This window comes from Pelodiscus sinensis, chromosome 21, assembly GCF_049634645.1.
Source record: "Pelodiscus sinensis isolate JC-2024 chromosome 21, ASM4963464v1, whole genome shotgun sequence".
NCBI lineage: Eukaryota > Metazoa > Chordata > Testudines > Trionychidae > Pelodiscus > Pelodiscus sinensis.
Window position 1 is genome coordinate 27,277,324 of NC_134731.1, and position 25,037 is coordinate 27,302,360.

Here is a 25,037-nt window from a genome sequence, read left to right on the forward strand (position 1 = left end):
GAGCTTTGGCAGCACACAGCAGAGGGGTTAGGGGTAGCCTGCGGCAGGGTGGGGCCAGGCTTGGACCTGTGGCAGCATGGAGCCGGAGCCCGCAGCAGCCCGGCAGGCAATTTGTCCAAGATCTGACAGCAGCAGGGCCAGCAACTCAGCATGCAGCCCAGTTGAGGTAATGAGGGGCCAAAGGCAGGAGAACCAGCTAGGGCACAGAGGGGAAACTACCCCTGGTCTGGCAAATTCCCTCGTTCGGGACAGGTCAGGTCCCGAGGGCGCTGGATCAGAAGGGTCCAACCTGTAGAAGAACAAGCAAGATGTTAGTCTGAAAAAAATAAGGGCAACTTAAAACAAGCAAAGAAGGGTGGTGGGGCAGAATTAAGCATTGGTTTAAAGTTGAAATGCACACTGGCAGTGACCCAGAGATATGAAGTTGAGCTGTCACCGGCCCATCCCAAACTCATTCTGAAAGTAGTTTACTTATGTAGTCTTTCCCTGTGGAACTCCTATAGGCAATCACAGCAGTTACAGATGAGCAGGAAGTAGATTAGAGTCTGTATGTGATGCAATCCAGTTTACATCTACCTGCCAAGGGGAATTTTTTAAATTAAGCTTTTTACTGGATTCCTATCCGTACATCTTATCCAAGTCAGGCTAATAAAACAGTCTCTGGGATTGCATCTCCTGTGCATAATTCATACTTGTCCTTTCAGTTATTGCTGTCCTGAACATGTAAATATTTTATTTCTCTAGCATTGCTTTCATCATGAGTTCTGAGTTAAATGTCCCGGCGGATCCTGCCACTCCTGCTTGCGGCTCTGAACCTGGCACAAAGGGCATGGATTATCGGGACTGGGTCCGGCGCAGCTATCTGGAATTGGTCACTTCTAATCATCACTCAGTTCAGGCCCTTGCATGGAGAAAACTGTATCTGAGCCGAGCCAAGCTCAAAGCTTCCAGCAGAACATCTGCTTTGCTTTCTGGATTTGCCATGGTATGTTTTTATAGTTGTTAGATTGTGAAATGTTGCGTTCGGTAAAACCTCCTGTAAATAGGGGTTGTTTTCTATACATGGAGCAGGACATCCCATACTTTCCTTATTAGGTGGTGAGGAATTTCTGCATCTGCAGTTTTGTTTGGCTGCTGTTAAAAGTTTTAACACCGAGGTCAGCTCTCTTAAGGCATTTGTTGCAATGCTGTGGTATCAGCTGCCTAAAAATAGTCCCGTGGAGCCCCCAAACCCACGACCCAAAGTATAGGCTAGCCTCTCGCTAACTGGCAGCCAGCAAGAGTCTTTGACATAAACAAAACAACCACATAAAAGTGATAAACCTCCCTTGTCGTGCTCTCTGGATCTCCCTCACTGGTGGCTGGAATTGAAACTCCTCTCCCCATGCATGCGCAGCAGATGTGTGTTGTGGTGAGGAAGCAGAGGAAGTAACACTGCTTAGTAAAGTGCAGACCTGGTATCAGGGCTTTTTTAGTTCCTGAGGGCTTGGCCTTTGCTTTTGTCCATTTAAGGAGGTGTGTTGCATGAGGTGAGAGAGAGAAACATGAAGGGATTTCAGGAATGAAAAGAGAAAAACGGGATCCATGGAAAAATGTTGGTTTGCTTATAGGGGTTTTTTTACATTATAGCAGGGATTTTTCTGGATGTGAGGTGAAGAAGTAGGGGTTATATTTCCTTTTTGCAGTTCACCCCTTCCCTGTCAATATTTTTTTCTTTGTGGGTATTATGTCTGTATAATTATACTTGAAGACTTACCTGACATTGCCTGGGTCCTTCAGGGCAGGGGGCTGGCTGGTGGTGTGGGGGGGTGTGCAGGAATCAGGGCAGGTCCTACAGGTGTGGGGGGTGTGAGAGTGAGCGTTAGGGGGTGAGGTGGGGTTCAGGACGGGGAGTCCCATCCAACTGGTCTTTCTCTACCTCCCAGCTGCCAGGGGCCTTCTGTCTCTCCCCTCCCAATCTTCCCTCCTGGCCACTAGGGGTTTTGTGTCTCCCCCACAGCCACTCTGGCTGGCATGGGCCTACCTTCCTCCTCCAGCACTTTGTCTAAGGTATGGGGGCAGGAGAAGGTTTGGTTCTGAGGTAGGGATGTAAAGTGTTGTCGATTAACCAATAAGCAAAAGCTTATAGGTTAATGCTATAAACTACACGCATTTCTCCGCCCCCCCCAGTAAATTTTTTTAGCAGGCTGGCCAGCAGCCTGGCTCATTCCTGGCTTGCAACAGGTCTGGGACCTATCCCAGCTGTGACTGCATTTAAAGTGTATTAGGAGTTGGGCAGGCAGATAGCCTAGTGCAGTTTCGGCTTGCGCCAGGTCTGGGGGCTCAGACCGCCCTCTAGACAAGGGCTGCTGCCACCCCGTGCTGCTGCCTCTTTATCAGAGGCAAAAGCACAGGGTGACAGGCAGCTGGTCCGTGAGGGGAGCTGATTTTTAAACTGGCTCCCTCACAGACCAACTCCCGCCTGGCACCACGTGCTGCTGCCTCTGATTCAGAAGCAGCCGCACGGAGTGGCAGGAGGCTCCTTGAGAATAAGGCGCACTGGCTGCCATCCCTGCCCCCAGGGACTATAGAATAGTTGACTAATTGGTAAGAATTCATGAGGTTACTCAACTGTTCAATTAACCGATATTTAACAACCCTAATCTGAGGAGTACTTATCTGGTCTGGTGACAAGCAAGATGGCAGAACCGCAGACCTGCTGACCACATGCTTGTTGGTGTAGCTGCCCCCAGTGGCCACTCTCTTTATCATGCCCCACCTCTCTGTACCCTTCCCTTTCCATGCTATGGAAAACAGTCCCATACCTGACGCTTCCCATGAGCACTTGTTCCCACAGAGCCGCCTGCAGCCTCCCCCTCCGCCTTGAAAGAGAGGCAGCAGTGCAGGGAATGAGAGGCAGGTGGGAGCCAGTACAAGCGGGAAGCCGGCTTTTAAGCTGGCTCTCCATGCGTGATGGCTCTACCTGCCTCTCTACCAGAGCAGCCTCTGTCCACAGGGAGCTCAGGCCCCCTGCAGACAGGGGTTGCTGCTGCCCTGCACTACTGCCTCTGTGTCAGTTTTTAAACTGGCTCCCCACGTTGATCAGTTTCACCTGTCACTCTGCACTGCTGCCTCTGACTCATTTGCAAACTTGACACTATTAATCTAGATTTGAGTAGGGACTGGGAATGGCTGACTCTCTACAAAAGCAATTTTCCCTTTCTTGGTAATCATGCCTCCGCATCAGCTGTTGGGAGTGGACCACATCCACCCTGACCGAATTGACCTCCTTAGCACTGGTCCTCCACTTGATAAGGTAACTCCCCTCTTTTCATGTTCTAGCATATTTATGCCTGCCTTCCACTCAATGCATCTGACAAAGTGGGGTTTTGCACTGGAAAGCTTATGCCCAAATAAATCTGTTAGTCTTTAAGTTGCAACAGGACTCCTTCTTATTTTTTAGAGATCTGCTTGAGACTGTCACCAGATGGTACTGGTTATACCTCTAAGATCTGCCCTCTGGGGTGCTCCACCACCCTGTCCCGCTGAGCCAGAAGTACTCTTCTCTCTCAGCAAAGGCACAGAGTTGGGGTAACTGCCCCCCTGCAGAGCAACACATGTGCTGAACCGTCTTAGCTGTGGGTGGGCTCAGTTATAGGGACTTGCCAGCACCCAAGAGTACAACCCTCAAAAGGGACCAAAACCCAGAATAAATCGGTTGTATACTGTAAAAAAGTTTTACACAGAAAAACTCATAAAGTTGTTTGCTTTCTGTATCAATAAAAGAGATTGATGCATAGCTCTGGCTCCACCCATCCCAGATAACAATTATTTACACTAGACTTTATAATAAATAAAAGTGTTATTAAGTATAAAAATTAGGATTTATGTGACTGTAAGTGAAAACAGACAAATCAAAATAAGTTATTAAACCAAAATTAAACAAAACACACCAATTAAGCCTAATACACTGAGATAATGTTACAAATATATTTCTTACCCCTCTGTTTGCTTCAGATAAATTCCTTCAAGTCAGAGTTGATCTTTTTTCTGGCCTGGGTCTAACATTTTTTTTTGGAGTATTCTCTTTTGGTGGGGAGGCAGTATTCAAAAGCCAGCTAAAGATGGTATTGATTGTTTCCCATTCCGTAAATAAATTTCCCCATGGTGGGAACCCTTTGTTTAACTCTTCCACAAACCCATGGAAAAATACCAGATTCAAGTGGGATTCCAATACCAGGTGGCGTGGTCGCATGTTTTTATAGAACCAACTATAGCTTAGGCTTGTAGGAGAAAAAAAATCTTTCACAGATCATTGTCTTGAGCACCAGGCCACTAAGCCCCTTAGTACCACTAATGACTCTCACTAAAAATTCTAAATTAATAAGCAAGTTTACACTAAATTAATAAGCAGGTTTCACATTTCTAACTTCACATACAAGAATGATACATGCACATAAACAGAATGTACATGTTCAGGGGATCACAGGCTCTTGAGCAATAGGTTACTTGGCCTATTTTGACCATATTTGAGTTACACATGTTCATATTCAAAAATCTATTTCCATGAAAAATATGGAGGCAAAGTGTCTAAGACTTGTCTTCCATGAACTTATCTCATTCCTTTTTTTGAACTGTTATATTTTGGGATTTCATAATGTTCACTTGCAATGAGTTCCACAGGTTGAACTTGTGCATTTTGTGAAAGACTTTCTTTTATTTGTTTTAAACCTGCTGCCTATTAATTTGATTGGATGACACCTAGTTCTTTTATATGAATGGATAATTAATACTTCTCTACTGGGGTGCTGGAGTGTACCCCTTGTTTTGAAGTAGTAATAATGACCAAATATGTGGTTTCCGCTTTCAGCACCTCTGCTACAAAATTAGTCCAGCACCCCTGATTTTCTGTTTGCTTTCTCTCTACTATTCATGATTTTATAGATGCCCTCCTTAGTTATCTCTTTTCTAAACTGAACAGTCTCAACCTTTTCAATCTCTCCTTGTTCCATACCCCTAATAATTTTCCTAATACATTTTTTGAGATGTACGCTTAGGTTTTTAGCATCTGGTCCTGCTGACTAATAACGGTTTAATTTATCAATTTGCTCCAAAACCTCCTTTGTTTATACCTCACCCTGGGACAACATCACAGATGTGTCACTTTGAAAGACTCACTCATATGGGGATCTCCCACACAACTCTGTAATGAAGACTGATGCAAAAAAAAATTAATTTAGCTTCTTTGTAATGGCCACGTCTTCCTTCCTATAGCACCTCATTCATTCAGTGTTTCATTGATTGCTTGGCAGGCTTCTTCCTTCCAATGTACTAAAACATATTTTTTGCTGTTAGTTTTTGTGTCTTTAGATAGTTGACCTTCACGTTCTTTCATGGCTTGCTATATTTTTACTTTCAAATACATTTTACTTTGCCTGGATGTACTTTTGCATTTGAATTGCCAAAAATTATGCTCCTTTCTCTTTTCCTTATTAGGATTTGACTTAAAGATATTAAATATCGGTACATTTATTAGTCAAGTAGTCGAGGAAATTTTGGGTTCCTCCTTTGAAATGTATAAGAGCCCCAGCGGGGGCTCTTGTGCATTTCAAAGCGGAAGCGCCTGCATGGAGCCTGGAGACAGCAGGGGACTCAGAGTCCCCTGTTGACATCCGGGCTCCATGCAGCGCTGCCGCTTTGAAATGCTGTGCGGAGCCGGAGTCAGCTGGGAACTCGCCAGCTGATCCTGGGTTCTGTGCGGCATTTCCACAGAATCCGGGATCCGCTCCATGTGGCTCTGCTGCTTTGTAACAACATGGTGGCGTTTCAAAGGTGCAGCACCGCACAGAGCCCAGGATCAGATGTGTGGCACTGCCCCTTTGAAATGCCGCCATGGTATTTCAGAGTGACAGCGCTGCATGGAGCCTTTACCGGGTTCCATGTGGCGCTGCCACTTTGAAGTACTCCCTCTTCCCCCACCTTTGCTGCCTCTATCTGGAGGCAGCAATGTGGGGAGAGGGGGAGCGACTAGTCTTCTCGACTATCCGTTAAGCATTAGCCTCTTGGATTGTCAACTAGTTGACTAGTCCTTAACAGCCTTAATTTGACTATCATCACCTTTAGACTCTAGAGGTAAAATCTGCTTCCTTTTACTAGTATTTAGCATACTTGTTGCATGCCTTCAGAAAGATAATTTTGTTGTTCAAACAGTGTCATTATCTTAGCTGTAGTACTTGTTGCAACCTAATCCTGGCAAACAGACCTTCTGTACTCCTGTGGAGTGTCATTGAAGTCCATGGAGCTGCTCCTAAGCTCCTCACATAGATACATTTGTAGGATCAGAAACCATAGTGGTTACTTTAAAGATAAGTCATTACATCTCAACTCAGTGAACACAAATAGTAATTGAAAGTTCTCCACAAACATACAGTATAAACCATCTGACTTCTATTTATGGCATATTCACAAGGTGTTTAGATGTCTCTGCTAAAATTATCCACTTCACTTCATGCTATTGGATCTGTCTCAGAAGGATTCTTGCTCCTGTTGGAGTTTTCCAGTCCAACTGTTGTGAGAAGTTTAGAGCTGGCTCTAAGGAGCATTGGTTGTTCGGGTATAATTTAAAAAACTGGGAAGAAAATAGACCTTCATTTTGGTCTGCCATTTACGTTCGGAAAAGTGGGATCTCTGGTCATTGGTGTTACTTGCAATGTAGTTTCATCATAAACCTAACTTTCAAAATATAGCTGAAACAAAATACAGGACTATGTAGCACTTTAAAGACTAACAAGATGGTTTATTAGTCTTTAAAGTGCTACATAGTCCTGTATTTTGTTTCAGCTACACCAGACTAACACGGCTACATCTCTATCACTTTCAGAATATAGGAATTCCTTTAATATGTACAAGTTGGCTGCTAATTTTTCTCTGGCTGATAAAATTTGTCAGTCCCGTTAACGACCATGGTATTATTTGTAGTCAATTTACTTCTGCTGCAGTAATTCATTAGGCTGTGTACCTTGTCCCAAGAGAGGCAACAATCTGGATACTGATGGAAGGAAAATGTATTCCTAAGTCTTTTATACATTTAATATGTGAATAAAATAAATCCTAAGTAATGTAGTACGGGAGTAGGATTTAGATCTTTTCACCACTCTTACTGCTTCCAATTCCACGTCAATCAGTCTTCTTTGCCCTTAGCTCCTATGGGAGCATAGGCCATCAACAATTTCTTTCCAAGCCTCTCTGTCTTGTGCCACCTTTTCTAATTCTCTCCAGGTTTTGCCCGTTTTCCTCACATTCACATCCAGGTCTCTTCTCCAACAATTCTTTGGCCTTCCTCGTCCCCTTTTTCCCTGTGGGTTCCAGGATAGGGCTTGTCTGGTAATGCTAGTTGGTGGCTTCCTCAGTGTATGGCCAATCCATCACCATCTTCTTCTCAAAATCTCTTGCTCAACTAGGCATTGCCCTGCTCTTTCCCATAAGCTAATGTTTGTAACCTTGTCAGACCACTTCAGGCCAATGATCTTACACAAGCATTTATTAATAAAAGTTTGCAATCTTTTGATGTTTGTCCTTGTTGTTTGCCATGATTCTGAGCCATATAGAAGTACTGATTTTATATTTGAGCTGTAGATCCTTATTTTGGCCTGTAGGTTGATCTCTCAATCAGTAATGTCTGAAAATTGTTACCTGCAGATGGCTATTTAATGATCTATGTGAAACAAGCTGCTGGTCTGGGCAAGCATCCACATCACACCAACCACCATGGCTAACTGGCGCTCTTATTGTCAGTCTTAGCAGAGAGGCCAAAACCAGAATCGATTAGGAAGATAGAGCTCCTCTATGACATGCTGTCTGGTCGGGTGAGGAAGGTCTGTATTGTTGTTGCTTCTATCCTGTGAACAGTTCAAAAAGAGGGCCTCCAGTTCCGGTGCTCTCAGTCTAGCACTTCTCAGAAGCACTAAATTCATCTTCAGAAATCCCCTTGATCATTTTCATGGCTGAGATAACAGCTGCTTTTGCAATCAGCCTCCTTGGCTTGTTGACACATCATATATATAGTAGCCCAGTGTCTGAGACTCTGTAACGCTGAAATGCTGGCTGTTCCCTCTGGGCGGCCCATGCTGCATGGGGAGTGCAGGGCCCAAACGGCCACTTGTGCCGCTTGCTCCCCCGCGGCGGCCTGGCTGAGCGGCACAGAAGTCAGTCAAGTGCCACAGCAGGAGGGGAAGGCGAGCGGGGTGGAGACGTACATGGCCAGGTGGCGGGGCCTGGACGTATATGTCACCGCCCCGCCCCTCTTCGCCTCCTGCCCTTCTGCGCCGCTCAGCCGGGCCACTGCGGGGGAGCCCAAACAGCAGCTTGCTCCATTTGGGCTGCGTGGTCCCCTGGATGAGAGGCAGGAGTGGGAGGAGAAGAGAAAGGGAGAGACAGAGAGAGAGGCAGGAGGTGGAGGAGAGCAGAGAGGGGGAGGGAGGAGGAGACAGAGACAGACACACGGAGCGAGAGATCGGAGGCTCAGGAGAGAAGACTGACATGGAGGAGAGAACTGAAAATCCTGGCTAGTCATATATATAGTAGCCCAGTGTCTGAGAGTCTAACGCCGAAATGCTGGCTGTTCCTTCTGGGTGGCGCTGTTGCCGAAATGCTGGCTGTTCCCTCTGGGGGGCGCTGTTGCTGAAATGCTGGCTGTTCCCTCTGGGGGGCGCTGTTGCTGAAATGCTGGCTGTTCCCTCTGGGGGGCGCTGTTGCTGAAATGCTGGCTGTTCCTTCTGGGTGGCGCTGTTGCCGAAATGCTGGCTGTTCCTTCTGGGTGGCGCTGTTGCTGAAATGCTGGCTGTTCCTTCTGGGGGGCGCTGTTGCTGAAATGCTGGCTGTTCCTTCTGGGTGGCGCTGTTGCTGAAATGCTGGCTGTGTCCTCTGTGTGGCCCGTGCTGCATGTGGTGTGCGGGGCCCAAACAGCTGCTTGTGCCACTTGCTCCCCCGCGGTGGCACGGCTGAGCGGTGCAGAAGTCAGCTGGGAGGTGAATGGGGGCGGGGCGGTTACGTGCGGCATGATAGTGGCTCCAGGCCCTGCCCCCTGGCTGTGAGCATCACCGCTTCGCCTCCCGCCGTGGCGCTCAGCTGACTCCTGCGCTGCTCAGCCAGGCTGCCTCATGGGAGCAAGCGGCGCAAGCGACCCTTTAGGCTCCGCACCCCCCATGCAGGACGGGGAGTGCCTAGCCCAAACGGCCATTTGGGCTCTGCGGTCCCCCGAGTGCGAGGCAGGAGAGGGAGAAGTGAAAGAGAGAGGCAGGAGGCGGAGGAGAGCTGAGAGAGAGAGACGGGGAGGCAGTAGGAAGAGGAGAGAGAGAGAGAGAGAGAGAGAGAGAGACGGAGCAAGAGACCGGAGGCTCAGGAGAGAAGACCGACGTGGAGGAGAGACCTGAACATCCCATCTTATGACGGGCTAATTGGCTAGTTTTGCTATGAGATTTATCCAGGTTTTTCCCCCTCAGTACATCTACTCGCCTGATTATTTGCAGAGGCTGCCCAACCATGTGCTGTATGGTAACATATTTGTGTTCAGAGTTACCATCAATATCTTGCCTCACAGCGTCAGTCCTAGTCCCCATTTCTGAAGATAAGAGGCTCCTCTGTGATTATGCTATGAAGAAGCTAGGGAGTACATTGAATTAAATAATGTAATAATGGAGAAACAAATCAAGAGCTTAATCCTGCAAGGACCCTGAGCCCTTTGCTCGGCTCTCCTCGCAGACCAGCTCCCACCTGCCATCCCACACTGCTACCTGATATGGAGGTAGCAGTGCGGGACGGCAGGGAGCTCCCCCAGGCCAGGAGTGCTGCTGCCATGGAACAGCCTCTGTCCGCAGCAGGCTCAGGCTCAACCATGGGATGGTGGAGCCGCCTCTGTCTGTGGGGAGTTCGGGCTGGCGCTCCCTGGAAGTGAGGCTGGGAGCACACTAGCTGCTGCCCCTGCCCCCAGGGACCATCGAATAATTGTGTAACTGCTAAGATTTAGTGTGGTTACATCAGGCATGGGCAAAATACAGCACACCATGCCACCGGATCCGGCCCACGGAGCCCCAGGCAGGCTCCCCTGCTTGCACTGCAGCCCCGCACATTGTGCAGAAATGCAGCTGCAGGGCTTTATTTCTGTTTTGAAACTGGAGGGAGGCGAGAAGTTTTAGGAGCCGCCCCGTCCCCAGCACATTCCCATTGGTCAGTTTCTGGCAGAAACCGGCCAATGCGAGCAGCTTATTAGAATAACAGGCACCTAAGAAGAATCACGCCCCTTCTCTTGGGCTCAGTTATTCATGAAGCACATGGCCAGGCAAACTGTCTGGTTGGAAAACATTTGAAGCTCTGCCAGCCAGCAGGCTAGTTTTGCAGCTGACAAGTTAGTCTCTTGGCCACAGCCTGTTTTTGGCACCCCACTTTTAACAATTTGCTGGAGGTTGACTAACAGAGATATTTGGTGTCTGCCTATTACTATTATAGAGGACATTTACAATGTAGTGCACTTATATGGCTTCTCAAAACTCAGGATTCTGAGTACTTTATTTTACAAAGATTAACTTTCACAGCAAATCTGGGGAATGGGTATGCTGAATATTTTCCCTGTGCTATAAATTGGGAAACTGAAGCACAAAGAGGCTGTGTGACTGGCCCAAATTCACACAGCAAGCCAGTAGCAGAGCATTTGGGTCCTGACATTCTGTTGGACATACTATTTTTCATTTGGAGCTTAACTTAATGAAATGATAAAACTCAACAGATGTGCAAAATGATCAAATATGCTTTATAGAGTGAGCATCTGTGAAGCTAATTTTTGTAGAGTACATTGGAAACAAAAATGCATTTATAAAGAGTTACTTAGTATGCATACCACAGCTATCATCCATTTCTCCTGATTGTTCAGTAGTTATTGGAAATTGAGAGAGAGACTCTGAATGGAAATAAGTTCTTGTATATGGCCATAATTATAGTGATATAAAGATTTAAAATAATAGAAGATACCCATTTAACCAAGGAATAATTAAACTATTAAATAACTCAGGAGAAAACATCACTTATCCGCCAGCATCCAGGATTACAACTTTTTCTGACTTAATCCTTTATACACCAGAAGTCATTGTTTCCTATCATGTGACTACTACTGATGAGAATTTAGGATATCTGATGAATTACATGATTGGCTGTGCTGTCTTCTGTGCCAAGGTTATACTTGCAGCCTAATAAATCCCGTCTTTTGAGTATTTTGCTTGTTGCTATTCATATGGGATCACAGTTTAAGAGAGAGTTTGCTAAAAACGGCCATGTTGAAACAATTTCCTATGGGCTTGGATGTAACTTTGTGTGTAAGTCTTGAGAAGGGGAAAGATATGGACTGTGCCTGCATCTTTAGAAAACAGGAATTATCCACTACGATCCCAGTTCAGGAAAGCACTGAAGCACTCTCTCTGAATAAGAATGCTTTCCGGAACTGGAGACTTGAAAAGTGAAATATGGGAATTCGAGAAACTGATCATTTTTTTTCTCTCCTCCAACCCCATCCTCACAGGTTGCGATGGTGGAGGTGCAATTAGAGATGCAGTATCCATACCCCCAAATGCTGCTGATTGCATTCAGTGCTTGCACAACAGTGCTGGTAGCAGTTCATCTCTTCGCCCTTCTCATCAGCACCTGTATACTTCCTAATGTGGAAGCGGTGAGTAATATACACAACCTGAACTCCATCAGCGAATCCCCACATGAACGCATGCACGTCTACATAGAGCTGGCCTGGGGTTTCTCCACAGTCTTAGGAATCCTCCTTTTCCTCGCTGAAGTGGTGCTTCTGTGCTGGATAAAATTTCTGCCCGTGGACTCCAGTATGAAAAATGAGACTACCAAAACCCAAACGTCCAGCAGCCATGCTGGCTGGCAAGCAGCTCTGGTCTCTACCATCATCATGGTCCCAGTGGGTCTGATTTTTGTTGTCTTCACTATTCACTTCTACCGTTCTCTGGTGCGGCACAAAACAGAGCGACATAACCGGGAGATTGAAGAGCTTCACAAACTGAAAGTGCAGTTAGATGGACATGACAGAGGGTTGCAGGTAGTGTGATCTGTTTCAAAGCAAATAATTTTGCTGAGGCAAAGAGCAAAATAAACATTTTGCTAACAGGAGCAACCCAAACCAATGATGGATTTTTTGAGGGTCTAACAGTATAAAATGCTAATTGCCTGATTTATAGGGTAGTGGGTTCTAGTGCTTTTCCAGACAATGGGTCTCTGGCCTATTTCTGGTCCTACACAAGTGTGTTCTTAAGTTGATACTGCCATACAGTTAAAAGCCCAAAACTTTACCTACTTTAACATTGTGTTCTGGATGGTTGTTTCCAAATTGTGATATTTTAACAGTGCAACATTCTTTTGCCAAGAATCAAATTACTTGATGCTTTAAAAAAACCACTGATTGTAGGACCTGTGTTTGGGTTATTTTTAAGTGTCAGAGCTCCCTTGCTGACTATGCATCAGCAAACTGACAATGACTGTTTCTAGGTTAAGGTGATAAATAGTGTTCTCTCTAAATAAGAGGGTGTTCTGAAAGTATTGCACAACATGTGTGTTTGTCACCTTTGTTATAAAATGGGCGTTACAGAATGATGCAAAGGGTTTGAAACCTGCATTCTTAATACATATGTCCTCCTTTTGCTATCCTCTTTTGCTATTACCTACCTCTCCTTTACAATAGGGGAGAGAGAATTTCGGATTGGCAGGAGGCTGGGTATCTGTTTTGCCAGCTTCGGTAATGTTCATTCTTTTACATCTTCTAATGTTACTGATAATTAAAGTTTATGTGTCCAGGGAAGTCTTATTGGTATTTTCATTTTAACAACAAAGGCACTGTTAACGCAGGAAACTAACTTGGAATTTTAAAAGACCTGGTATAGAATTTCGAAGGACTAGAAAAAGCAGATTTAAAGGGTGACGAAAGATAGCACATAACATACTGCTGAAATCAGTCACTGTCTTTTTTTCATTTGCTTCATATGTACCAGAATGATTTGTGTGTTTTGCTGGCCTGGTTTGCCACAGAGGGCTCGGAGTCCAGGTCCATGATTTTCCCTTGTTCTTTGTTTGAGTTGTGTTTGAGAGAGGTCAGCTTTCTTACCCCGTAAGGAAGAAAGCATCTTGCATTTTCTCAAACTTCAGCACATGGTGTTGAATTTGGAGTGAGCTGCATCCAGTCTTTGCCATTCAAAAGGGAACAGTCTGTGCACTTAAAGTACTCTCACGTTTCATTTGTTGGCTTTATTTCATCAGGGGAAGAAGTGATTCTTGTTTGTGCTTAATGAGTGAAATTTGTAAAGTATTGCAGCATCTTTCTGGGTGACAATGTAAATAAAGTCACATCTAATTACAAGTAATTAATGGGCAGGCAAAATATAGTTCTTTCTACTTATTTCAGCTACAGAAATATGTCCAAATATGTAAACAAAATTGTCCTATCCTATCGCATCATGCTCAGTACTGTGCAGAATGCTGCCAATGCTAATTTCAGACTCTCTATTCCTTGATGTTCTGAGATGATTTTACAATTTCTGCCAGTTCTTGAATATTTCTAAAATAATTGAAGAAGTTTGTAAGGCCCTATTTAATCCCCTCCCTCTAGCCAGTGGTATTTAGTAAATCTAACATCAGTGTACTAATCATCGGATTCCCAGCTTGGAGTGTGTGAGAAATACTATGTACAGCAAGATGAGACTATAGCTTTAAATATCTCTCTGACAAGTTTCATGGGAAGCCAGTTCCAATCCTTTTTTTTTTTTCTTTTTAAGTTCAGTAATTCCTGAGGAAACATTTAGCACTTGTCAGTTTTTTCAACAGTTATTTGTACTCTCATTAACAGGGGCTATGTTTACACAGGAATACCTACTACTTTCCAAATCTTCTTACTATATATTTTAGAAGTGTTCGTCTGTCTGTGAGACTTTTTGTTCAAGAACTCCTCTTAAACAGAAACAGCTAGAACCACCAAATTTGGTAGGCAGCTTCCTCTTATCATAACTGAAAGCAAGGTCAGGGTTTAGTTGTGGCAGGATAATGGGATACGCGTGGAATTGTTTCATGTCAAATGGAAAGAAGGGGTGTGATGGCAGGGACAGTTATACACATGCATGACCACAGCGGGCAGCAAGTACAAGGACAGGAATCACCACAGGGGAAGTAGCTGCTGGCCACCCACTCTGGAATGGCTACCTGCTCTGACTCCTGTACCCCCTACCCTCTGTCATGAGGCCCTCCACACTCCCCAGCTGTGACTCCTGCCCCCACAACTCTGGCCTCCTGCCATGAGCCCCCCATGTCCCCAAGGCCCTGTGCTGACTCTTGCATCTCTCACGCTGCCAGCACCCCTGCCCTGAAGAGCCTGGGCAATGCTGGGCAAGTCTTGTAGTATACAATATAAGAATCTGTTTTCTTGAAGGAGGTGGTTTTAAAATTCCTGCTAGACCTCCTGAATGTAATTTCAGTGATCTTCCATGCCAAATGCTAATGCACTTCCTTATATGTAGCACCTCTATCTTAAGGATCCCAAATGTTTTGAATGTCACACAGTAATTTCTTCATCCATTATTGAGCTGGTACCACTATTTGACATTGCACAGGTACACTATGCAAGTTTTGGGACCGAACTTTAATACTGATTGCAGTTGAAATTGCTGGGATGGTTCAGGCGAGTTGAGGATAATTATCTGATTGGGAGTCTGGCTAGGACATTAGGGTTGAATTCTGTCCCACTTTACCTCTTTTCTCATCTCACCACAGTAAAAATTAGCATTGACGTGTCAAAACCAAATCCAGATCACAGTGATGAAAATTAGAGTTTCAAATGCAGTGCCATGACATTTTTCATAACCCTAAAGGAAATAGCGTGCCTAAGTTTGTCTACTAAGGACTGTCACCTGCAGGACAGTCAGATGATTTGGCTCTCCAGCCAAATCAGATTGTCCTCTGCCATGGCAAATAAAGTCCAAACAACAAGTATGATTGTGCCCTTTTCCCTCTTTTTAGGCCACAACTATGCCCTGTGTGGGAGGGAGGTTGCGGGGGAGGGGGCGGCTTTAATCCGTCCCCTTGCATCAGTAGTCCCTTTACTGCTTGGCTGAAGGAGTCTATGACATCCAGGCACACCACACCTCTCATCAGCTTCTTGCTATGGCTCCTTTCCAGCTCCTGCCCCAAGAGTAGTCGTTCCTCTTCTCTTCATCTTCCTCTAATGTGTCTTCATCCTCGCCACTCTCACATACAGACTTCCTGCTGTGTTGCTGAAAGATTTTGCACGCAATGTCAGTCACAGCTACAGATATCGAAGTTGATACAGAAAAGCATGTTCGGCAGTGTGGTGAAATTCAGGGCACCTCTGATTATATAGAAAGATGCCTGTGTTCTCCTCTCTCTCTTTTAATGCCACCAAACATCCGGCTGTGTGAAAACAATGAATCTGAGAATGTGGGCTTTTGTGAGGAAGCCTGGGAGAAGAAACAGGTTTTATTCTTGGCTATGAATACATTAAGGTTAGTGACTGTTCTGATTTCTTCTGGAAGTTCTGACAGACCAGGCTGGGTCTGGGCACCACTGAGGGCGTCCGCTCAGGGGGACTTGCTCAAAACCTGGGCTACTTACAGCCCTAGACTGGAGACCTTTCCCAAAACAGGTCACAAACCAGTTGCACAGAGCGCTTTATTTGCCAGTCCGGCCAGCAGGAAGCCTCACGAGCAAACCCCCTCAGACACGCCAGATCTCCCTATGCCTCAATGAGCCCTGTCTCATTGAACCCATCTCACCTACCCTGAATGGTCCCAAAGAACCAGCCACAGATCCCTGTTCAATTTATACTTTAGATCTTGCCCCCAAAAGCACACTGAGCCGATCCTTTAGAATCTAAAATCTAAAGGTTTATTAACAAAAGAAAGAAAAGGTTGAGAGTAAATTTGTTATGAAGAATACATTACATATATCAATCAGGAAGTTCTTGATGCAGGCTCTTAGCAGAGATGTTACAAATTGCTAGCTTCGAAGTCTTTGGTGTACATCGTATGTCAGGATGGGTCAGCAGTCCTTCCTAGCTCTCTATTCCTAGGAAGGCTGCACCTGAGATCAGTAGCAAGATTGAAGACAAGATGGAGCCCACCTCGTGGCATTTTATATCCATTCCTGGTGTCTCCCAAGTTGGAGCTGGTCACATGATGGCATGTTTCACATTCCGGCAGCCACGAGATACTGACTAGTCTGCAGGTTTCCAGACGCATTGCTCAGGTGTGTATTGGGCCACCCTGAGTTCTTGTCCCCGGAGCCGTGCTAATTAGCGTAGTCATTCATTGGACATTTCTTCTTTACAACAGGCAGTCCAGGCCCATTGCTCTGTCTCAGGCAGAGAACATTCACAGTGCCCATATTCATAACTCCACATACAGACATCATACAAGTACACGAGCAGCATATATAGAATCAGTAGAACATAAGCTTTCATTTGACACCTCACATGGCCCCCTTTGTATAGACTTTGGGGCAAACCCCTCCCCCACCGTGGGCACAGCAGTGATCTGTCTGCTCATTATAAAACCCAGTAACATGACACAAGTGAATTCTACATTCTTAGTCCAGATCCTGTCTTCCATAGTTGCAAACTCTACAAACAGTTCTGAAGAAGTGGGCTGTGCCTACAAAAGCTCATGATACCATGTTTTGTTAGTCTACTGTGCTACCAGACCATTAGTTGTGTGTTAAGTTTATAAACAGTGTGCCATTGTTCCTATGGAAACATAGTGATTGTGAGATCCTTGTCATGGAGGTAGCTAATGTGGTCTCGGGGTAGGAATGAAAGAGTTGAACTGAGTTTCCTGTTAACAGTTAAACTCTGCTAAAGAGTCCATGGGGCTGACTGCAGGGCTGGCCTCCAGCACCCCGTCTATCCCTACATCACCAGGTATCATGTTTAACCATGTAACCGATATCATTTTGATTGGTTACACGGGTACTTTTTTTACATTCCTACCTTAGGGGTTTGGGATCAGTTCGGTGTAGGACTTTGAACATCAGGACTCAGACTCTGAACTGGACTGTCTTCATTGGGAAGCAGCACAGGAAGCAGTGTGTGGGGGGTAAAAACAGAAGAACAGCCAGACTGGGTCAGACCAGAGGTCCATCTAGCCCAGTGTCCTGTCTGCCGACAGTGGCCAGCACCAGGTGTTCCCAAGGAAATAAACAGAACAGGGGATCAAGTGATCCTCCTGTTGCCCATTCGCAGCTTCTAGCAAACAGAGGACATGAATATCATTCCTGCCCTCCTGGTTAATAGCCATGGATGCTTCTTGTTAACTATCGTGTGTGTGTGTGTGTGTGTGTGTGTGTGTGTGTGTGTGTGTGTGTGTGCGCGCGCGCACATATCTAGTTCTTTTTTAAAACCTGTTATACTTGCGGCCTTCACAACATCCTCTTGGCAGGGAGTTCCACAGGTTGACTGTATATCATATGAAGAAGTACTTCCTTTTTTTGGTTTTAAACCTGCTGCCTATTAATTTCATTTACTGACCCCTAGTTCTTGTGTTAGGAGAAAGAGTAAATAACACTTCCAATTTCACTTTCTCCACACTAATAATTATTTTATATACATCTATCATATCCCCCTTGTCATTTCTTTTCTAAGATGAACAGTTCCAATCCCTAATAATTTTTTTTGCCCAATTCCAATATACCGTATTTTCCGGCGTATAGGGCGACTGGGCGTATAAGACGACCCCCTATCTTTTTAATTAAAAGATAGGGTTTCATCTTATACCCCAGCGCCCTTCCGCCTCCTTTGCTCCCGGTGTCCCTGGTCTGCTGGAGATGGTCCCCAGCAGACCAGAGGCACCGGGAGCAAAGCCGCCAGGAGCGCCTGGGCTCCCCCCCGCCGGAGCCCCTCCGCGGCTTTGAAAGCCTCGGGGGAAGCCGGCGGGGGGGCATCCCAGGCGCGCATGGGCTGCCCGCCCGCCGGAGCCCCTCCGCGGCTTTGAAAGCCTCGGGGGAAGCCGGCGGCTGGGCATCCCAGGCGCGCATGGGCTGCCCCCCCTCCGGAGCCCCTCCGCGCCGCGGAGGGGCTCCGGAGGGGGGGCAGCCCATGCGCGCCTGGAATGCCCCGCTGCCGGCTTCCCCCGAGGCTTTCAAAGCCGCGGAGGGGCTCCGGCGGGCGGGCAGCCCATGCGCGCCTGGGATGCCCCCCCGCCAGCTTCCCCCGAGGCTTTCAAAGCCGCGGAGGGGCTCCGGCGGCGGGGCATCCGGCGTACAAGACGACCCCCGATTTTTGGGGGATGTTTTTTAACTTCAGAGGTCGTCTTGTACGCCGGAATATACGGTATCTTTTTTGAGATGGGACAACCACATCTGCTTGCGGTATTAAAGGTGTGGGCATACCATGGATTTATATAGAGGCAATATGATATTTTCTTATTGTCTCTCTCCAGGATTATCCCTAGGGGAGTGCAGGATCAGAGGCAACCCCCCTCTGCCCTAGCCCCACCTTTGCCTCGCCTCTTCCTACTCTGCTGCCGCTCCACTTGCATTGTCAGAGGTATTTTGAATATCTAAGTACATTATATCCACTGGCTCGCCCTTGTGGACATGCTTGTTGGCTTTCAAAGAATTCTAGTAGATTTGTGAGTCATGATATCCCTTTACAAAAATGATGTTGACACATCCCCAACAAATTGTTTAATCTATGTGTTTGATGATTCTGTTCTTCACTATGGCTTCAGCTAGTTTGTCAGAGGCTTGTAACTGCTGCAATCACCTCTGGAGCCTTTTTTTTGAAAAATTGGTATCACATTAGCTATCCTCCAGTCATCTGGTACAGAAGCTGATTTAAATGATAGGTTATATACCACAGTAGTTCTGTAATTTCACATTTGAATTCTCTCAGAACTCTTGGGTAAATACCATGTGGTCTTGGTGACTTGCTACTGCTTAGTTCATCATTTTGTTTCAAAATCATCTCTAATGATACCTCAGACTGAGACAGTTCCTCAGATTTGTATCTGAGAAATGAATTACTGTGGCCTGTGTTACAGAGGACTTGGCTACTACATCCTGAACTATGCAGTTTCTTGGAATAGGTCTTCTTTATTAGGTACAGAGAATTATGATCAGGGCTTGACAAATTATACAATCTACTCGCCCGTGGCGAGTAGATTGTAACCCGGAAGAGCCGGGTTCCAGCGATCTACGTATGCACAGAATGATCTGCGCATGCGCAGATCACCGGACAGCACGGCTGGCGAGCAGGGCTCGCCGTGGTTCGGCGGGCCCTGATTATAATAATCCAGCCTAGATGTCTGACAGTTTGATAGATGGGATTGTAATGCCTCGAGGAATTCTCCACTTTTTCCTCTTCCTGCTAGGATTCCTTCAGCCTGATTCTGATTCAGACAGCGCCTCTCTTTCCTGATGCTGGTGTCTCAGAAGGCTTGGAGACTGTGGTCTTCAGTTGATGGACGGGAGATGTACATACAGCTGGCACTTCAGCCCATGCTATTGCACTAGCTTTCCCAAAAGCTTCACACATTAAAAGGAATGAGAAAAGAACGAAGCCTTGTAGGACCCTGGTGTGAGGGGCCTAGAGGCAGTTGTTCCTGACAGTCCCTTGGGATCATTCTCAGAGGAAAGATCTGAGCCATGGCAGGACATTTTCCATTCATCCCTGGGTGCTTTTGGAGATGGCACAGGAGAGCTGGATCACATGCTGCAAAGTGGTTCAGCGTACTCACTTAAACCTTGCTTCTTCCAGACAGACCTTGCTATAACCTGCAGTCACCTGATCTGGGAGGAAACCAGGTGTGGGCAGGAGGGAGCTGGGGCTTCAGATCTTCTCAAAGGCCCAGTTCACACCATGCTGTGACAAGACGTAAATAATGTATCTGATAGAAAGTTGGCCAAAACCATGAAACAGCTGCTTATAAATGGAATCTTGCTTGCTGGATAGAAAGCTCCTTGTAAGGTATTATTCATCTGGGTTATAGCTTGAGATCTTTCACTTGAATGTTATGAGTTGGACGTGAGAATATGCACATTTAAATATGCTGCTGTCTCCAGACAGGAGGGGAAACTAATGCAAGCAACATTCAAGAATCTGGATCTCACTTAGGGAAATGAAGTTTACTGTAGATAATAAGAACTAATTAGTCTAAACCCAGAGCTGGCTTGTGTGTGACAGAACAGTAGTCCAGACCAAAGATTTGGGGATCAGAATAGGGAAAAGCTCTTGAAGGAACAGTGGACTTTGTGTTCATTTCCTCAACTTTATATTTTCAAGTACCTGGCAAGTTAGAATTGCTAGGCAGATGTTCTTTGGCTCTCTTGGATGGGGACTTTTTGGAAAGATTCACAAAATCTACTTATTGGTGTCTTACTGAAAGCAGGATAAAAAGAAAAATTGTGGTTTTAATTTTTAAAAAGTGACCCTGTGCACTAGTGGGGTTTCTGAACAAACTATTTTTAAACTTCGCTTAAAAAAAATGGCTGAAGTCTGAAATTTAGCTTGGACATAAATCCTCCTTGAGGATGCATGCTTTTGTTTTGAGGAGTAAAAAGAAGAGACACTGAAAACCTGACTGAGGGGAAAAAATGTCATCTGAGTCTGCTCACTGAGCATTTGTTAAAACTCCCTCCCATTTCAACATCACTTACATTTTCCAGGGTTGAGGAGGGCCCTGACCAAACAGATCAGCTGGTGCTGGGAGGGTAAAAGTGTAGGTGGAGGATTTTGCAGCAGAGAAAAGTGCAGGTGCAGAAAATCAAGAAGCCCGTGATTTTAGAATGCCTCTGACTTTCGATGCAATTGAAGTGTAAATTGTATGAAAACTGTTTCCAGCCAAAAGGTGAGAATTCTCTCTCCTCTGATACTGAAATAGGTATGGTCTTCAAAGCCAAATTAACACTACATAAGAAATTAAGGTAAAAAGTTAATGACAGCACATCTGTACGCTCAGTGAACTTGTATGTAAGCACCAATCTTTCAGGTGCTTACAGGTGCTCACGTAAAATCACAATCAAGATACAGAGTTTTGGAAGGGATAAAAACACAAGGTTCAAGTTCTGATTTTTGGGGATTTGGATGAGACTTGTATTGGGGCAGATCACATCTGCCTACTACGGAGTTTTTGCATCTTCCTCTGGGGCAGTTCTGTCACAGACAAATACAGATGGACACCAAGTTATACCCACTCTAATAATTCCTATGTTCAAATGATTAAGATGCCTAGGACACCGTGGATGAATTAAGCTGTGGCATGCATTTTACTGTAGATGGTAGCAATATTCAGGTAGGTGATGGGATGGATCACTTGTTCTCTCCATTCCCTCTGGGGTACCTGGCATTGGCCACTGTCTGCAAATGGGATACTGGCAGTGTTCACTCTAAGATTTTCCATCCATGAGCAGAGTGAATTTTGTCTTGTGCACCAATATTGAGGTCGTGCGCTTGTTTGGGCGTGTGCCACCATGGCACCCACCAGTTGCGCTGTTCCCTGTGAGACTCTACAAGCACAGAGACTCCCACCTGCCCCCACCCCCATAGGGAGAAGGTGAGAGTTTGCCCCTCCCCCCCTGCACAGGGAGCACTGCTCCTGGGGCAGCCTGTGTGCAGGGCAGCGGCTGCCCCAGGTTGCTCCCCATGGGGCTGGCTGCAAGTCCCCACCTGGAGCAGAAGCAAGCTGCTGCCAGCCCCCAGGGTTTGCAGGGAGTGGGAGGCTGGGGGTGTGGTAGTGACATGTGGGGAGCTGGGGTGGTGGGCAGCAGAGGAATGAAGAGGGCAAGGGGCTCTGAGAGCCAGAGGGCAGTGGGGGGTGGAGGGGAGGGATGCAGGGGGCCCCAGCCAGGGTCAGGCCCCGGTGCAGATCCAGCGGCTGCTCCAGGGGCCAGGGCCGCAGCCCAGCTCCAGCTCTGGTAGCTGCCCACTACTTGGCCTGCCCCAAGAACAGCTGGGCAGCCACCATGTGGCCCTGGCCCCAGCTCCAGCCCTGGGGATTTGGGGACAGCAGAGGGCTGCCTGGCTGAGCCCACCAAGCCTAGTGGGGAGGTGGGAGGGATTCAAACTCTCTGCATGCCCCCAAGGGGTACTTTGTGTACTTGGCTAGATAGACCTTTGGTCTGACTCAGTCTGGCTGGTCTTGTGCAGGAAGGTGTGTACAACAAGGAATGCAGAATGTGCACCACCACAGACTTACTATGCCTCACTTTGTGACTTTAGCAGTGTACCCTTAGGGTCAGATCCTGCAATTTACAACATGCTGGTGGCTGCTGTGTCTGTGTGGACCTCTATTGACATCATTAGGGCTCCATGAAAGCACAGGAGTCTGCCATGCAATGTAAATTGCAGGACAGGAACTAAGTTTGTTGTCTGATATTTTTGTTTTGTATTTCAGACATCCATTCTCTTCTCTCCCCTTCTGTCCTACTTCCTGGTCTTTATATTCTCATGCCCTCAAGATTCCCCACTTCTTACCTTACTCATCCTCCAAGCTTTGTGCTGCTGCCAGAAGCTCTTCCCCACCCGTTCCTTTCAGCCAGGGAAGCAAAAAAACCACCCGAATCCCAAGCTCAGATCCCCAAGTGCCTGAACAATCAGGTCAACCCATTTATTTTCTAATTAACTTCTCACCATCAATCTCCTTTGTGTCCACTTCAAAGTTAATACTCTTAAATCATTTGATAACCATCTGTATATAGAAAACGTCTACATTATTATCTGTACGTACAATTCAAAGCTCACCTTTGCTTTGATTCTAGCAACTGGTATCAAGAACAGAACATTGAATCGTTTAAGTGCTAGGGGAAAACTTTAGAAGTCTGTAGGGTATTTTTTTTCCTCCAATTCCTGTTCCAAGTCTTGCTTTATCTATGCATGGAGTATGTTATGGAATATATATAGCCCAGTCCTTGTCTAGACGCGTGAATAATAGGAACCCATCCTATGTAAAACTAGATAAACATTTATTAAAGTATTGTGCTCTCCACACTGTGCTGCTGTTCCAAACTATTTCTGAAGGCTAGACTGAGTCATCCTGTATGGACAAAGAAAATATAATAATGTATTAGGATGGTGGCTTAGTATGGTAGCCTGAGCCTCCCCCTTTATGAAATGTATAGGATGCAAGTCAACTTGATGAATTTGATTTTTGAGAAGAACTCTGTTATTGGAATGTGTTTACAAGCACTAATCTAGCTTAAGAAAACATAGTGCCCTGATAGGAGTTCCTGTTGCAATGAACGCTGCTAGTTTAAATGTATTACATTAACTGCGTTAGCAAAGCCCAAAACTCTTCTTAGCAGCTATTAGTTACAGATTAGAAACTGCTTTATAATTTCCACACATCTCCACAATGCCTGATAATCCAAAACAAATCTAGTGCTGCCATTCTTCTTTTTTAGGAGAGAACATGAGTATATTGTTCACAAACCGAAACAGGACCACCGCATGCGTTACTTGTGCTGTAGCAGTATGGAATGGCAGGTTAACAAGTACTGCTTTCAGGAGCACCTTAACCAGGTGCCATGTCAGTGTTTACTTAGGAAAAGTATGTACAGAGCAAACAGTGACCAAATTAAACTTCAGCCTCTCTGATTTAGATAATATAAACCCTTTAGTTGAGGGTTCAGAATATAATAACGTACATTTAAAAAACCAGTTAATTCTGAATCTCTCTAGCCTGTTTTCCTCAGGCAGGGACTGTCTTCATTTAGATTAGGGGTTGGGGAACCTAAGGCCTCGGGGCTGGTTGTGGCCCCAGCTTTCCTGGATCCGGCTCCCAAGGCTTGGGGCTGCCCCCAGCATAGGGGCGTCAGTGCTAGTGTTCCAGCCCCCCTGCTATTTCCCCCGTTGGGCTGGAGCACACAAAATCTACTAGCTCGGGCCCCCCTAGGCTCTGGTACGCAAGGGGAATGTGAAGAATGTCTTTTTCCCTCTGTCAGGGGCTGCCTCAGTGGGAAGGTTGTTTTTTTGTTTTGGTTTTGGTTTTTTTTCTCCCTTGTGTGCAGCCGCCGACTGAGTTTTCTGTGGGTCAGCAGACCCCAACCCCAAAAAGATTCCCCACCCCGATTTAACTTGTACAAAGCTGAAAACATAGCCAATGAACATGCAGTACAACATGAGCCAGAATATGCACTATGGTTTATCTTCTTGTTAATGGAGTTACGGTCTCCATGAAGCCATCTGTTGTTATAATTTGAGAAATTAAAATAACGGGTATAATATTTTAGCAGCGTCGTGAGAGCACAAAGCGTAAGTTAAAGGAAATATAAGGACCAAACACAAATTTAAATACTCTGTCTATTGCTGCTTAGTAAGCAAACAGCATATTACTGCAGCCCTTCTCTGATTTAGCAAGGAGGATTTAAAACTGTACTTCCAAAGTATTGTTTCATATACAGGTATGGTACTCCTAACTTACTGAACCGCTGTACAGAGCCCCAGGATGCTGTCACTACCTTCCTTACAGTCAATTGGACATGAACTGAATTGAGATGGAGCTGGGAACACCCCAAGATTCATCTTGTGATAGAGCATTCTATACAGTTTAGTAGGAAATAGATGCTAGCAGCACCCAAGAGGTCAATACAAACGGGTACATTTACCAGAAAAAGTTGGGGGTTTCTCGTTTAAGAGCACAAAGTTACACAATCCTGCTTTCTGATTGGACCAAAAAGAGTGTATCCTATGGGAGAGGTGGTGTGTTTTTGTTTTGTTTTTAAATGAACTACATGCAACTGTGGTGACTGAATCTCATGCACAATGCATTGTACAGTAATATCAGCTGCAAAGGATTGTCCTGCGGTGACAGATCTTCCCTCCTATTTGCAATAACAATATGTTGTTTCCTGCAGAGAGGGACTACTTTACTTGTGTGGAGCAAATGCTTTGCTGCCAGCTAATCTGAATAGCAGCTCATGGTTTCAAAACTCATATGGAAATCACGTATGTGGCACAATGTACATTGGACACTTGCTAATCAATATAAGAATGAATATGCAGCTAT

At 45.8% G+C, this 25,037-nt stretch overlaps 1 protein-coding gene across 5 annotated transcripts in view; it reads left to right on the forward strand.

Moving 5' to 3' along the window:
- ORAI2 (ORAI calcium release-activated calcium modulator 2) overlaps nucleotides 1–25,037 on the forward strand; it is a 35,163-nt gene that overhangs the window by 5,774 nt on the left and 4,352 nt on the right. For 4 of the 5 annotated variants that reach the window (XM_075904414.1, XM_075904416.1, XM_075904415.1 and 1 more), the window contains 2 exons: nucleotides 745–985; nucleotides 11,546–15,545. In XM_075904414.1, the coding sequence (XP_075760529.1) occupies nucleotides 745–985; nucleotides 11,546–12,091 (787 nt within the window). In that variant the 3' untranslated portion in view covers nucleotides 12,092–15,545. The remainder of the gene's footprint in view (nucleotides 1–744; nucleotides 986–11,545; nucleotides 15,546–25,037) is intronic. The other variant, XM_075904418.1, reaches the window with a different exon arrangement.